The sequence below is a fragment of the Lagenorhynchus albirostris genome, chromosome 9, assembly GCF_949774975.1.
Source record: "Lagenorhynchus albirostris chromosome 9, mLagAlb1.1, whole genome shotgun sequence".
Lineage (NCBI taxonomy): Eukaryota > Metazoa > Chordata > Mammalia > Artiodactyla > Delphinidae > Lagenorhynchus > Lagenorhynchus albirostris.
This window is the reverse complement of record NC_083103.1, coordinates 49,448,900-49,464,357: the sequence shown is the minus strand read 5'-3', so window position 1 is coordinate 49,464,357 and position 15,458 is coordinate 49,448,900. Positions and strand designations below refer to the sequence as shown.

Sequence of the window (15,458 nt, the reverse complement as noted above, 5' to 3'; positions counted from 1 at the left end):
AAATATCAAAGTCTCCAGTAACTCTGCATTTTGTTAAAGAAAACATTTAGACATAAATTTCTAGTTATCACAAACACAATTTTGGGCCTGGAATTTATCTTTCAGGAGACTGAATCCTAAGGTTAGCTGGGCTCTACCCGTGCAGTATCATATCAGATGACGAACGTGTACTCTAATTTCCCAAAAGAAAAAGCAAAGTTCTATTAGGAACAATTTTTATCTGGGAATAATTCCTTTATGTTTAAATGTGTCAAGAGTTAGATTTACATTTATTAAGCAGTTTTAAAGATACAGCCATGATTAAGTCTATGGTTTGAAAAGGTAAACATTCATAAAGCGGAAACACACTGTAAAATTGGCTCAGTGCAAATTCATTAAATATGTCCTAAACTTGCATATGACCTGGTTAAAATGTTAACAAGCGGCTAAGCCAATTTACGAAACATTCTCAAATCTAAAAGTTCTTCCAATTAGTTTTCTTCCATAATCTCATCTGTAGATTACTAACCTTCCACAATTTTTGGCTTATCTTTCATGAGTGGCCTATTTCATGTTAAACTTCAAATGGATGGTATTGTACAATAGGTGGTTAAAAAAAAAAGTTTCATGATTTCTTTGAACCAAGAAACAACCATTAGCATAACTTTTTAAACTTTAAATTTTTCAATGGTGTATTATCTATTACTCCCCTGAATTCCTTTAACAAATATCCTTACTAAAAGAATGACTATTTCCATCTATAACTGTAGAAAAGTTGAGGTGTTGGAAACGTGGTGAATTGCCACTTAAGTTGTGAACAATCCCCAAGGACTGCTCTAACAAACTGGAGGCTAAATAATGGTTAAAAGACAAAATGATACTATTTTTTACCTATTGGGGAGGCTACAGGCAGGTCTAACTACTTTTACGTTTTAAAATTCTGGAAAAAAACTGAAAAGCAGCCCTGGTGGTGATCCTCTCATTATAATTACAAGAATCATGGGAACACTCCAATGCCCTCTGGTCTGTTAACTTTTAACCAATTCACTTTAGGAATAGTTCTGAAATTCCCCATCCTCTGTCAACCTGTCAGGATACCCTCTTCTGCTGGGCTCCCGTAACACCTTGTCTATACCTATTTTATACACTATATCATGGTATAATTCCTTGTGTGTGTGTGTATACACACATACACACACACACACATATATATATATTTCACCCACCAGATTGTGAAGGCTTGAAAGTAGAGATTATAGCCTACTATTTTCTGTATCTAACACCAAGCACATTGTTAAATTCACCAAAACACTTTGTTATTTCTACTGGCTAATGCAGTGTCTGCCACGCAGTAGGAAAAGCTAATACCTATGAAAGATAAGGAGCGAGTATAGGTACGAGGAAAGGAAGGAGGAAGAGGGTTTCAATTTACTATACTATTCAACAAAGGAATAACAGTAACAGCAACAGATGCTCACTTAGAACACTTTTAGGCAGTGGCAGGATTTCATCAAGTAACTAGATTAGAGACCTAAGGGACTCAGCCTATCTTTAAGAAAGCTAAGGATCAAGGTTTTATTTGTTTCATCCTCATGCATAGACTTCAAAGCTACTGTCATCTAATAAGTGGACAGGGCGAAGTGAATTTGAAACTATGAGGACCTGGTAAACTCCTAGAAACCCCATGTGTGGATTTCATTTAAGTATATCTAAGTAATTTCAACAAACTACCCCAACAGATGTTATTTTCAGAGAAATCTTGGGAGATCAGGTGCTTCCTCAAAGCCAGTACTAGAAAGAAAAGTAGACAATAAAAAAAATTGGTGACACAGAAGGACCTGAGTAAGGAAAGAAGGGGGTTAAAAAAATAGAAGCCCATCAAATACTAAGTAAACAGACAAGATCTACAAAATGACTCTCTTTAGATATATGGAGGGTGATGTTTCACAACTGAAACCTTTAATGTTTTTAGAAACCTCCACTCTCCAGCTCAAAAGAATCTTCCTCATGTAAACAATACCCTAAAGATACAGCATCTCTTAATCCAACAGATAAAGTAATGCAATGAAGTTAAATCAAGATACCCTTATTCAACAAAGGGTAAATATCCAATCCAAGGTCAAATCCATGTTTAAATAATTCATATTGTTCTCCCAGCCAAATAGCCTAATCCAGTATATAAGTACTACTATTGCCTGCCTCCAACTCGTTTTCTAACAGCAAAGAATGTTTCATATTCATTTTGCTGGAAAATCAGCCCTGTCAACAATACTGTGTTCAAGAGCAATCCCATGTCAGGGTTACAAGGGCCCATGAAAGTGTGCATGTTTCTACACATACATTCACGGATATTACTGCAGGAGGCATAGGATTCAATAACATGAATATCTGAAAAAGGCTTGTGACTATAGAATTATTTTATATATAACATGTATAAATTACATAAAATATAAATTAAAATATATATTGATTCACTGGCTAAATTTAGATACCTGCCACTTTTTAAAACAAGTAAACACAAGATAAAATGGAACTTTCTTCTAAATTCTAATCACTTTTTCCTTTAAAAAACTTATAAAGTTATTTGAATGTACTCACCGAGTAAACAATGCTAAGTTTCTGAGCAAGTCAACTAGTGTGTCTTGATGGTACTGAACACAAGTTACATTTCACTATAAGGCTTAGGAAAAAGCTACATGTCTCTCTACGTCACTGCTAAAGATCTGAAGCCTTTTGACAGTTTCGAAACGAGGCTACATATCTCAATCACTTGGGGGAAAGCATTTAAAATATAAATATGCCTGAGCCTCAATGCCAGATACATGGGCTCTCCAAGATATTGATGCAGTTGGCTGAAAATTGGGTCTTAGATCAGCATTTTAGAATAAATGTTCTAACTACCAAACAAATGTTTCTGTAACTGCCCTAATTCACCTGTGATGAAGGGTTTTCTGCCAACATTTTCTCTAACTTAAAAGGCATAGAGAGGGAGTTCCCTGGTGGCCTAGTGGTTAGGATTTGGTGCTTGCACTGCTGTGGCCGGGGTTCAATCCCTGGTTGGGGAACTGTGATCCCACAAGCCATTCAGCGCAGCCAAAAAAAAGGCACAGAGGAGAAGATTACATAAAAATATAGTTACCTTTCTGTTTTCTGATTGCTTAGATTCACTTGCTGTTTAAGGAGCAAAGCAAGGTTTAAGAACGAACTGCAAAGACAGGACTGAGGATATTATACAAAAGATAGTTGAATAAATGTAACCATTAAGCAAAACTATATATCTTCCTAATGCCTTAAGGACACCATCCCCCCCCCCCCGCTAAAGTCAGAGAACCTGAGATTGTGTACAGTGGGGGAAAGAAAGCTACAGCAGACGGAAGGAACACCGTATCACGGAAATCAACCCCTCCAGGGAGCCAGGTGACAATGTGAAGACAGTCATCTTGACACTGGGATGAGAAGACTGTGCTGTTTCCAGTTTATTCAGATGGCTCAAGTATTTTCCTCATGCCAAGTAAAATGTAGGTCCTGCTGCTAATAACTCAAAAAACTGTGCAACCACTGGCATTTCCCCTAACCTCACTTAGGTCACTGGGCATTACAAAGAGTTCTCCAAAGTCCCCTGTTATTGTTCTAACACATTAGCCTAAATATCTAAACAAGTCTACCCATTTCTCCCTTCTGCATCCAAAAGGTCAAAGACGGCCCACTTCCTCAATCAAAGGAGATATCTGGATAAGATACCTATTCACTATATTCTCTTTGCCCATCTTGATCCTTACCACCTCTCCTTTTCCTAGAACCTTCTCCTGAAATTTTTTGGTGCTCAGTTTTTCAAAAGAACTCTCTCACCTACTGTAGTGCCATCACAGGAATTTATTGTTATCTCTACTTGTATTCTGGAAATTAAAGAGCCTAGAAATCACTGATGGTCAACATTACATAAATTTGCTCTACCTGTCCAAAAGATGAAGCTTTTCTTTTTCAGCTGTATCTTTAAGGAGCCTACATATTACTTTTATTGGCAGAAAAGAAGGCTATCTGACTCTTATCCAAAGAAATACATATACAGTATACTGCAAAATTGGAAAGAGAGATTATACAAAGCATATGATTCAGACAAAATGAATGTGGGTAACTGGAAAACCAAGTCCATTTACAGCATTTCTTTAGTTCAGAAGAGATGTATTCTAAATAGAGGGGTATTCTAAAGGCTAAAATTATAAACATAAAAGTCAACATATTTCCCATTTCCCACTTGTATCATACCCTCCCCCTCACCCTGTACGCGCAAACGTGAACATATATACACAAAAGTCTCCAAAGTGCCTCCCAAGAAATTATTTAATCAATCATAAAAATCGCACATTTCAGCAGCCTTCAGCATTAAGAATTGTAGCATGGAAAATTCCAAAGGTCCTGCTTTTAGCAGCTGAGAGGTAGAGGATGCTTTACAAAGACATTTTATATCAAGTTCTCTTCTTTGAGATGAGTATGGCAGCACAGAAAAAAACTGTTATAACCTGATTGAATATAAACAACATCCAAATAAAAGTAAAACTCCCTTATGATTTGGCAAAGAAACTACCTGATATTTAAATTACAAACCTTTCCTTACAAGGACAAAAGGTTTATACTGGCTTAACAATACTGAAAAAGAGTGTGGTACAGGTAATTGCAATAAATGATGTAGCCCCTACTCTCCCCAAGCCAACAATTCATTTGTATTCTAAAGCTTTATGTATTTTCATAAAGATTATGTATTGTCAAAATACAAATATCAAGAGATTACCTGAAGTATAAGCAAACAACTTGAGAAAAATGGAGTTAAAAACCCTTGCAGAAAGCTAACCTGAACTTTTAAAAAAACCATGGAGGTAAAGAATAAGATTAAACTGCACATTAGGTAGTCAACAGAAGTCGGGTTTACTCTGCATCAACCCACACAAGCAAAATACTATCTTAAGTTGATCACTGAGCAGAGAATTCAGCAAGTCCAAATGAAGAGAGAGGGAGGTGTTTAAGAATGACAATCTGTAGAAGGAATGATCCAAACAGCAAGAGAATTCTTTGAATCTCTCAAGTAAACAACAGATACCAGTACCACCTCATGCCCTCCCTTGTAATTGTCTTAACATGATTGCCAATACATTTGTACTCTTCAAAGTTCCGGGGTCATAAAACAGCTTAGTACTAGCTGAATGACTTGCTTTCAACGTCTGTATCATGGACTCCATTCAAATTCATTGTCCTGTCTCTACCTGGGGCGGAGGTGCTGGTTTGCCATTAAGAGCCATCTGGAATGGGGTGGCCTGGCCTGCAGGAGGTAAAGGGGCAGTCTTCAACTTCTTTGTACTAGTTTTGGATGGCCGTTCCTCCTCCTCTTCATCAGAATCCTGAAGGCCATACTTAGAAAAATGAGAGACCTAAGGAAGAGAAGAATCCAACAAAATCACTTTTAACACTGTTATATTCAGAAGGGCTTCCATTATACTTGCCCTTGCAATCTTACAGAATTAGCTTCAAAAAAAAAAAAAGAGATCAAAATATTTAAAGCAAAATGAAATGTCACGTATCATACTTTACTGTTTTTTTCTACGATTTACTATTAATACAGGAAACCAAATCCAGAAGAGTCATTACTATTTTCGGTATATATGTATATATTATGTGCGTGCGCATGCGTGCGTGTGTGTGTATGTACTGCCTAGTTGTTCCCTACCTACACAAGGGCCTTCGACAAGCTAAATAATCCAACTGGTCTAGAAGAGAAAGAATCCACTGGACTAAACTATTAAGGAAGGGAGGAAGTCAACCTCTACATACCCAGAAATCTTTAAAAGAATAAAAATTATTTAGGAAGAGGTGATCTATCAAGAGACAAAAATTCTGCCTGATGTCCCCAATGATGTCACAAATTAGAAAAACACACCATAGAAGTATATCTAAATGGTCATAAGATGGGGCGTAGAACTTGAATCATGTGCTCAAAAAGTTTATAATAGCTCCTTACTGCTCTGGGGTTTAATGAGATGTGTAATTTGAAGCAAATTATGATGTATCTCTATATCTATTTCCTAATTTGTAGAAATAGAATTTAAAAAAGGATCTCTTCTAACACAGTTTATAACTACAGTTTATAAGAACTAGGTTAAATGACTATACCTTAAAAAAAAAAAAAAAAAGACTATACCTTAAATACCCAAGAACCAGTTTCAGGACGGTACTCTTTGAACTGAGCTCCCTGTTTCCTTGAAACTGCTTCCAATCTTCCCTCATAGTTGATATCAGCAAGTCGATCTGGGCTCTTTATTAAACAACGAGATGTTTTATCTGTTGGCCAAACTCCATCCAATGTAACTTCAGCCTTCCTGTAATGTACAATCAAGTAAAGTGTAAATGTTTCATATCTATGACCAGAAAGCCAAGTAACACATATATACACAGCAAATAAAGGTAACTGTGTTACTGTGGAATTATTCTGCAGGTGTTTCATAAACTTGAGTCTTGGCTCCTAAGGTAGATGGGCTTAAGAGTAAGGAATTACCCCCACATCAACTAGCTAAATATCTGGTTCAAGAGTGTCAAATCCCACTTACTTCAAACTACCATGGTACATCAATTATTTCCAATCCGATTTTTTTTTTTAGTAAATTTATTTATTTATTTATTTATCTTGGGCTGCGTTGGGTCTTCATTGCTGCGTGCGGGCTTTTCTCTAGTTGTGGCGAGCGGGGGCTACTCTTTGTTGCGGTGTGCGGGCTTCTCATTGTGGTGGCTTCTCTTGTTGCGGAGCATGGGCTCTAGACATGCGGGCTTCAGTAGTTGTGGCTCACAGGCTCTGGAGTGCAGGCTCAGTAGTTGCAGCGCATGGGCTTAGCTGCTCCACAGCATGTGAGATCTTCCTGGACCAGAGCTCAAACCTGTGTCCCCTGCACTGGCAGGCGGATTCTCAACCATTGCGCCACCAAGGACGCCCCTCCAATCCGATTTTTTTTTTTTAATGGACGGGGACGGGGGTGCGGGGGGAGCCTGCACTGGGTCTTCATTGCTGTGCTGGGGTTTTCTCTAGTTGCAGGGGGCTACTCTTCGCTGAGGTGGCTTCTCTTGCTGCGGAGCACGGGCTCTGGGCATGCGGGCTTCAGCAGTTGCAGCACGTGGGCTCAGTAGTTGTTGCGCACGGGCTTAGTTGCTCCGTGGCGTGTGGGATGTTCCTGGACCAGGGATTGAACCCGTGTCACCCGCATTGGCAGGCGGATTCTCTTTTAATTTTATTTATTTATTTATTGTCTGTGTTGGGTCTTCGTTGCTGTGTGTGGGCTTTCTCTAGTTGCGGTGAGTGGGGGCTACTCTTTGCTGTGGTGCGCGGGCTTCTCGTTGTGGTGCGCAGGCTTTTTGTTGCGGTGACTTCTCTTGTTGCGGAGCACGGGCTTCAGCAGTTGTGGCACACGGGCTCTAGAGTGCAGGATCAGTAGTTGTGGCGCATGGGCTTAGTTGCTCCGCAGCATGTGGGATCTTCCTGGGCCAGGGCTCGAACCCATGTCCCCTACATTGGCAGGTGGATTCTTAACCACTGCGGCAGGCAGATTCTTAACCACTGTGCCACCAGGGTCCCCAATCTGATTTTAGTAACACTTAAACTATGCATCCTTGACCAAGTCCAGTGTTAATAGTTCAGTGCAAAGACCTAAGTGTTAGTGAAGGTCTTAAAGTGTTATTGTACATAACAACAACAGTAATAATAGCAGCAACTACCATTAACAACGAATGCCTGCAGAATGAGGTATCAGGAACATCACAGTATTAACCATTAAATGAGTGTGAATTGATGATAATAATGGTAATGTAGTCCTTCTAATAGCAATATCTGAGATCAAGGACTGTGTCCTATTCATCCAGTATGCCTTGCATTTAGTACAGTGATTACCACATAATAATAGATTACTTTTTTTTTGATGACTTTAACATTAATTTTTATTGTGGTTAAAAAGGTATAACAAAAGTTATCATCACCATTCTACTGTCTTGTTTCTATGAATCTGACTCTCTACGTGCCTCAAATAAGTTGACTCATACATTATTTGTCTTTCTGCAAGCAACTGGCTTATTTCACTTAGTATAATGTCCTGAAGGTTCATCCGTTCCGTAGCATGTGTCAAAGTTTCCTTCCTTTTTAAGGCTAAATAATATTCCACTGTGTGTACATACATTTTGTTTATTCACGGACACTTGGGTTTCTTCTACCTCTTGGCTATTATGAACAGTGCTGCTATGAATATGGGTGTGTACATATCTTTTCAAGACTCTATTTTTCAATTCTTTTGGATATATACTCAGAATTAGAATTGCTGGTTCATTTTTAAGTTTTTGAGGAACCACCATACATACTTTTTCCCATAGCAGCTGCACCACATTTTACATTCCCACCAACAATACACAAAGGTTCTAATTTCTCCACACTCTTGCAAAAACGTTATTTTTCTTTTAAAGTAACCTCCTAAGGGGTGTGATAACTCACTGTGGTTTTGATTTGCATTTCCCTAATTATTATCAATGTTGAGCATCTTTTCATATGCTTGTTGGCCACTTTTTTATCATATTTGGAGAATCATGTATTCAAGTCCTTTGCCCATTTTTAATTATTTTTTTTTAAATGGTTGAGCTATAGAAGTTCTTCATATTCTGGGTATTAACCCCTTATTAGATACATGATTTGCTGGCTTTTCATTCTGTTGATTATGCCCTTTGATGTACAGAAGTTTTAAATTTTGATGTAGTCCACTTTGTCTATTTTATTTATTTATAAATTTATTTTATTTATTTATTTTTGGCTGTGTTGGGTTTTCGTTGCTGCGCGCAGGCTTTCCCCAATTGTGGCAAGCGGGGGCCACCCCTTGTTGCGGTGCGCAGGCTTCTCATTGCAGTGGACTTCCTCCCTCCCTGTGGTGGGCTCTAGGCACACGGGCTTCAGTAGTTGTGGCATGTGGGCTCAGTAGTTGTGGCTCGCGGGCTCTAGAGCCCAGGCTCAGCTGCTCTGCGGCATGTGGGATCCTCCTGGACCAGGGCTCGAACCCGTGTCCCCCGCACTGGCAGGTGGACTCTCAACCACTGCGCCACCAGGGAAGCCCCAGTTTGTTTATTTTTACTATTTGTTGCCTATGCATTCAGTGTCGTACCCAGGAAGTCTTTGCCATATATGTTGTGAAACATATTCTAAGAGTTTTATAGTTTTAAGTCTTATGTTTTAGGTCTTTGATCAATTTTGAGTTCATTTTTATTTATGGCATAAGGTAAGGATACAACTTCATTCTTCTGTTGTGGATATCCAGTGTTCCCAAAACCATTTGCTGAAGAGATTTCTTTCTCCATTGCATGGTCTTGGCAACCCTGTCAACATTTAACCCTATATGTGTGGGCTCTCTATTCTGTTCCATTACTCTATATGTCTGTCTTTATGCCAGTAACACACTGTTTTGGTTACTGTAGCTTTGTTTTTCAAGTCAGGAAGTGTGAGTCCTCCAGCTCTGTTATTTTTCAAGATTAGTCTGGCTATTCATGGTACCCTTGAAATTCCGTATGTTTTAGGATCATTTTTTCTATTTCTGCAAAAGATGCAGTTGGGATTTTGATAGGGACTGCATTAACTCAGTTGACTGCTTTGGGTAGTATGGACATCTTAACAATTTTAAGTCTTCCTATCCATGAACATGGGATATCTATTCATTTATATGTCTTCTTTAATTTCTCTCAGCAGCGTTTTGTAGTTTTCAGCATATAAGTCTTTTGCCTCCTTGGTTAAGTTTATTCCTAAGTATTTTATTCTTCTTGATGCTACTGTAAATGAAACTGTCTTAACTTCCTTTTCAAATTATTGTTAGTGTACAGAAACTCAACTGTTTTTTGCGTGTTGATTTTGTACCTTGCTACCTTGCTAAATGTGTTTATTAGCTGTAAAGTTTTTTGTGGAATCTTTAGGCTTTCTACATATAAGATCACATCATCTGGGACTTCCCTGGCATCCCAGAGGTTAAGACTCCACACTTCCACTGGAGGGGGCATGGATTTGATCCCTGGTTAAGAAACTAAGATCCCACGTGCCACACGGCACGGCCAAAAAAATAAGTAAAAATTAAAAAAGAAAAAGATCACATCATCTGTGAACAGAGATAAAGTTACTTCTTTCTTTTCAATTTGAATGTCTTTTATTTCTTTATCTTGTTTAATTGGTTTGGCTCGGACTTCCAGCAGTGGCAAAAGCAAGCATCCTTGTCTTGTTCCTGATCTTAGAAGAAAAGCTCTCAGTCTTTCACTACTGAGTATGATGTTCCCTGTGGGTTTTTCAAATATGGCCTTTTTATGCTGAGGTAGTTTCCTTCTATCTTTATTTTGCTGAGTGTCTTTAAAATGAAAAGGTACTGAATTCAGTCTACTGCTTTTTCTGCACCAAGATGATCATGTGGTTTTCTTCCTTCGTAAATGTGATGCATTACATTCATCAATTTTTGTATGTTAAGCCATCTGTGCATTCCAGAAATAAATCCCATTTGGTCATGGTGTGTAATCCAATCGATGCAGTACTGAATTCTGTCTGCTAGTATTTTGTTGAGGATATTTACATCAATATTTATTAAAGATACTGGTCTGTAGTCTTTTCTTGTAGCATCTTTGTTTAGCTTTGGAATCAGGGTAACGCTTGCCTCAAAGAATTAAGAAAAGTGTTCCCTCCTCAATTTTTGGGAAGAGTTTGAGGAGAATGGTGTAAATTCTTCTTTAAATGTTTAGTATAATTCACCAGTGAAGCCATCTGGTCCAGCACTTGGGTGAAGCGGGCACCAGGGAAGGGGGTATTGATTACTAATTCAATTTCCTTATTAGTTACAGGGCTGTTCAGAGCTTCTATTTCTTTGTTTTTATTATCATTTATAAATTTATTTATTTATTTATTTTTTTGGCTGTGTTGGGTCTTCGTTGCTGCGTGCAGGCTTTCTCTAGTTGTGGTGAGCGGGGGCCACTCCTCGTTGTGGTGCGTGGGCCTCTCATTAAGGTGGCTTCTCCTGTTGTGGAGCACGCGCTCCAGGCATGTGGGCTTTGGTAGTTGTGGCACTCAGGCTCGGTAGTTGTGGCTCATGGGCTCTAGAGCGCAGGTTCAGTAGTTGGGGTGCACAGGCTTAGTTGCTTAGCACGTGGGATCTTCCCAGACCAGGGCTCGAACCCGCGTCCCCTGCACTGGCAGGCAGATTCTTAACCACTGCGCCACCAGGGAAGCCCTAGAGCTTCTATTTCTTCATGATTCAATCTCAGTGGGTTGTGAACATAAATGACTTTAATTATGGCCCTTTCACCTGGACCATATTAGAAGCTAGTATCTCACACTAACATATAGAGAAAGAGTTAAGCACAGTCACAGCAGAAACAAGAAAAAAATACTATTAAAAAGCGTTTTCCGGGACTTCCCTGGCAGTCCAGTGGTTAAGAATCTGTGCTTCCACTACAGAGGGCAAGGGTTCAACCCCTGGTTGGGGAACTAAGATGCCACATGGTACGCAGTGTGGCCAAAAGAAAAAAAAAAGGCGTTTCCCAAAAGTTTTTGGAAACTAACCAATTGGACCTGATGATATTAGGGAAAAGAAGCCAAAGAAGTCATACTATATCATTTCTTTATCACTTACACTTTTAAATGAAAGTAGAGAAACAATAATCATACACTATAGTAAGTCAAAGGAATAAGTTGCAAAAAAATGTATATAATATGAATACATTTGTGTTAACAGAAAAAAACTGTGATTTAACTGATTATTTTTTAAATATGTAAATAAATTCATACCTATTTAGCCCTTCACCCACAGGTGGTTTTTGGTTATCATCTAAGTAAACAATCACTTCTTTCCTTCGGATATGCACAATGTCATCTAAATTTAGATTTGTCAAATTCACATCTCCTTCAAAATAGATTGAACCATAACCTATAAATCAGAACAAACAGTTAAAAACTCATCCTGTATAGAGGGCAAATACCCATTTCATACTTCTAGTGATTATATAATGAGAAGGAGCAAGCAGCTTTAGACATTAATCAATATTCTAAATCACTCAGCAATTCCTTGAATGGGTTATTTCATCTATAATATGTATTAGAAGGTGACATCAAATACATTTATCTGATTTAACATGTGCGTTTTTACAGCACTTAACGTTATCCTCAAAATAGCCTTTTTAAATCTCTCCCCAAATTTAAATCTCTCCGGCTGCTACATAAACAACCCTTAACACCTAGCCTGCAGTATGAATTAAAATACTTGAGCCCTTCTTTTAATACAATACAGCAAGATGAGATTTTTCCCCAAGAAAATTTATCTGTAATAACTTAATAATATGAAGTTGAACCTAAGTATTACCCATCTCTTGTCAACTATTAATTTTCTCACTATTTCTTGCTGTTTACAGTATTTTAATTGTAGAAAATTGCAATGAGCCAAATACTTACAAACAGTCTTTGTGAAGACTATTACAAAGTTCTAGTCTTTTTTTGTTACTTGTCAATCAAAGTGTCTATTCAGGCCAAGGTGGGTCCAAATGTAGGTAAAAAACAAATTTAGCTATCAAGAGCTTCCTTTACTTAATTACAAAAATAAAGTGAAGATCTCTGGCTTATACACTACTAACTCTTAAATTCACACTCACCTTTACGACCAATAGTGAAGTCAGAGACAATGCACTCTCCTTTTTCATTGGTAATTTTAGCTAGGTCATCCATGGATGGAATAGTATAGTAGCCAACCTTAGTGAGAACGATGCCTATGACAAAAGAAACAGAAAATACTAGTTGTGACTGACCTCAGGTAGAGGAATTTTCGGTAGTATTTATTTCACTTTTTCCTTTTTAAAAATTTTCTACAGAATGGAATTTAAAAAATTACCTGATCAGTAAATTATTATAAAAAGAGAAAATATATAGGAATAAAGCATTTTTCCAAGCTAGTTTTCTTTTTTTTTTCAATCTGCTTTTCTAAGAGACACTATTCCTAAGAGAAACCAAGTGTTTTTTTAAAAAAACCTCATGGTTAAGTAAGTCTGGAGAACATGCACAAGATAGTATATTACAGGTTCTGAAAACTCACAAAACAATGAAATCTATTTACTTAATCCAGTGTTTCCAAGACTTATTTAACCACAGAACTTCCTTTTCATATGACACCTATTAACATACGTGCACTATGAAAGGCATTCCATAGAATACATTGTGGGAAAGACTTATTGTTTTCTTTTATTTTACACATAGAAGACGCCCAAACCCAGGTTTTTGGCTTATGTGGTAATTCAGTGGATTAGAGGTGGAGCTAAAACTCCAAAACCAATGCTTTTAGTTTTACATGTTATTGCCTTCTATAAACCTCTTGTATCTTTCAAATTTACATCCTCAAATTGAGAGCTAAAATCAAGATGAAAAATCCTACATGAGAAAGTCCCATAGACAAATGGAAACTTAAAGGACTACACTGATGTTATTTTAAAAAGTGCTAACTAGGCAGATTTCTGAAGAAATCAAAGAAAATATAGCATGGGTATGCTTGTTCTAGTCACTCCTTGTTCCATTTACAGGAAGAGATCAGGCTAACTTGCTCTCTGAGAGGAAAGAGTTTAAGGCCAATATAAGATCAAATTCCAGCCTCCAGCAATGCCCACTCACATGTTTAACTTGCTTCTCTATGGGCGAGTTTTAGAGGGTTGTTAAAGTGTCCTTGAGAATGGAATTTTAAATTGGGAGGCGGCAAAAAATGTCAGTGAGAAAACTCGAAACAATAAAAAAAAAATCTAGACTGGATATTTAAGATGTAGTATTATAATGAACTCATGTAGATGTCTAAACACAAATGTAGATAACATAGGATTCTTAATGTGGAAGTATTAAGTTGTTTCCTTAGGGCGCCAAGTGGCCAAAGATATATATGAAGGCAATAAGATAATTAGATATAGAACAAGTTTACAGACACATCAAGACAAACTGTAAAATAAATTAAAAAAAAAAAAGACTAGGCAAAACTAATCTATGTGACAGAAACGAGACTGTGGTTGACTTCTTGAGATGGGGACAGAAAAGAACTTTCCAGAGTGAAAGAAATGTTCTATCTCTTGATTGAGTATATGTATGTCAAAATTCATTGAAATGAACACTTAAGATCTGTGTACTTCACTATATGTAAATTGTACCTCAATTAAAAGGGGGGAAGGGGGAATGTAATGACATTTGTCAAAACCCAAATGAGATGTTAAGTCAACAGAGAGAAAAAGCAAACTTTAAGCATCCCATCAAGATACTTCAATCTTGTAGTTTATACTGTTTCATGGATTAGTGTGGAAAAACTAATCAGTTCATTGTTGGGGACAAAAAAGAAAAGCACAGAACTGAGGTGATAATAACCATAGCAACCACTAACATTTGAATGCCTATTCTAGTCAGGCATTATGGTCTACTCAAATCTCAAAAATCTCATACGATAATACTGCTATAATTTTAATTAAAAAACCAATAAACAATATGTGAGTTTATAAAGCTAGGAAAAATTATGAGGATAGTCTCTCTGGCTACAAAATTTGGGATATTTAAACTATACCAGGATAATTAATAAAATGAATTTTAACTACTCCAAAGGTACAAAAAAAAAGTGAATTCCAAATCAACCAAGGCATCAGTGAGAAGTGTTTAAGTGTTAACTTCCATAAAATGCAATAAAAAACATTTAGAAGTTCAGATAGCTGACTTCTATTATGTTGAAAATCAGTGACAAACAGGAGGTCTCATATGACTGGTAGGAGATTACTTAAGTGCCAATCTGAATCTGACCTGCTGGATGCATATGGTAAGTATTATTTTCTATTTCTTCTCGGTCATCCTGAAGTGACTCCTCATGAAAAGAGGTCTCTTCACTGCTTCCTTCCAGCCCATTTCGCAAGGCAGCATGCATGTTTAACGCAACAATGGTATCATCCACACTGTTGCTGCTGTTATGTTTATTTCCAGCACTCTCTGGGGTTTGAGGAATGGGTTTGGCAATAGGGTTAGTATAAAAACGTGACACAAGAGAATCATCATCTCCATCCTGCTGATGGTTTTCATCGACTGGTTTGCTCAGAAAACTGAATCTGAAAAGGGAGAAAATAAATAGTATCTTAGTCCCTTGAGTAGGAACAGTAGTAAAATGGTAACAATCAAACATTACTAGGCTTTTACTAGCTTCTGGCACCGTTCTAGGTAATTCCATGTATTAAAAATTCACTTAATACTTATGGTAAACCTGTAAAATAGGCTATCATTCTCTGTATTTTACAGAAAACTCGGACACAGAAAAATAACTTGCCAAGGTCACAAAGCTGTTAAGTGCTAGAGTTGGGATTGTAACCCAGGAAATCTGGCTGTAGATTCCACAGCTTTAACTGACCTATTTTCATGAATGAATGAACCTGAGCGTCACAACATTTAGTTT

General features: G+C 37.5%; 1 protein-coding gene across 6 annotated transcripts in view; it reads right to left on the bottom strand.

Moving 5' to 3' along the window:
- Positions 1-15,458, bottom strand: part of NUP98 (nucleoporin 98 and 96 precursor) — a 103,558-nt gene that overhangs the window by 24,647 nt on the left and 63,453 nt on the right. For 5 of the 6 annotated variants that reach the window (XM_060159853.1, XM_060159857.1, XM_060159855.1 and 2 more), the window contains exons 16-20: positions 14,819-15,117; positions 12,658-12,771; positions 11,801-11,939; positions 6,170-6,347; positions 5,238-5,402 (exon numbers count right to left, since the gene is read on the bottom strand). In XM_060159853.1, the coding sequence (XP_060015836.1) occupies positions 5,238-5,402; positions 6,170-6,347; positions 11,801-11,939; positions 12,658-12,771; positions 14,819-15,117 (895 nt within the window). Of the gene's footprint in view, positions 1-4,302; positions 5,403-6,169; positions 6,348-11,800; positions 11,940-12,657; positions 12,772-14,818; positions 15,118-15,458 lie in introns of those variants that run through there. The other variant, XM_060159859.1, reaches the window with a different exon arrangement.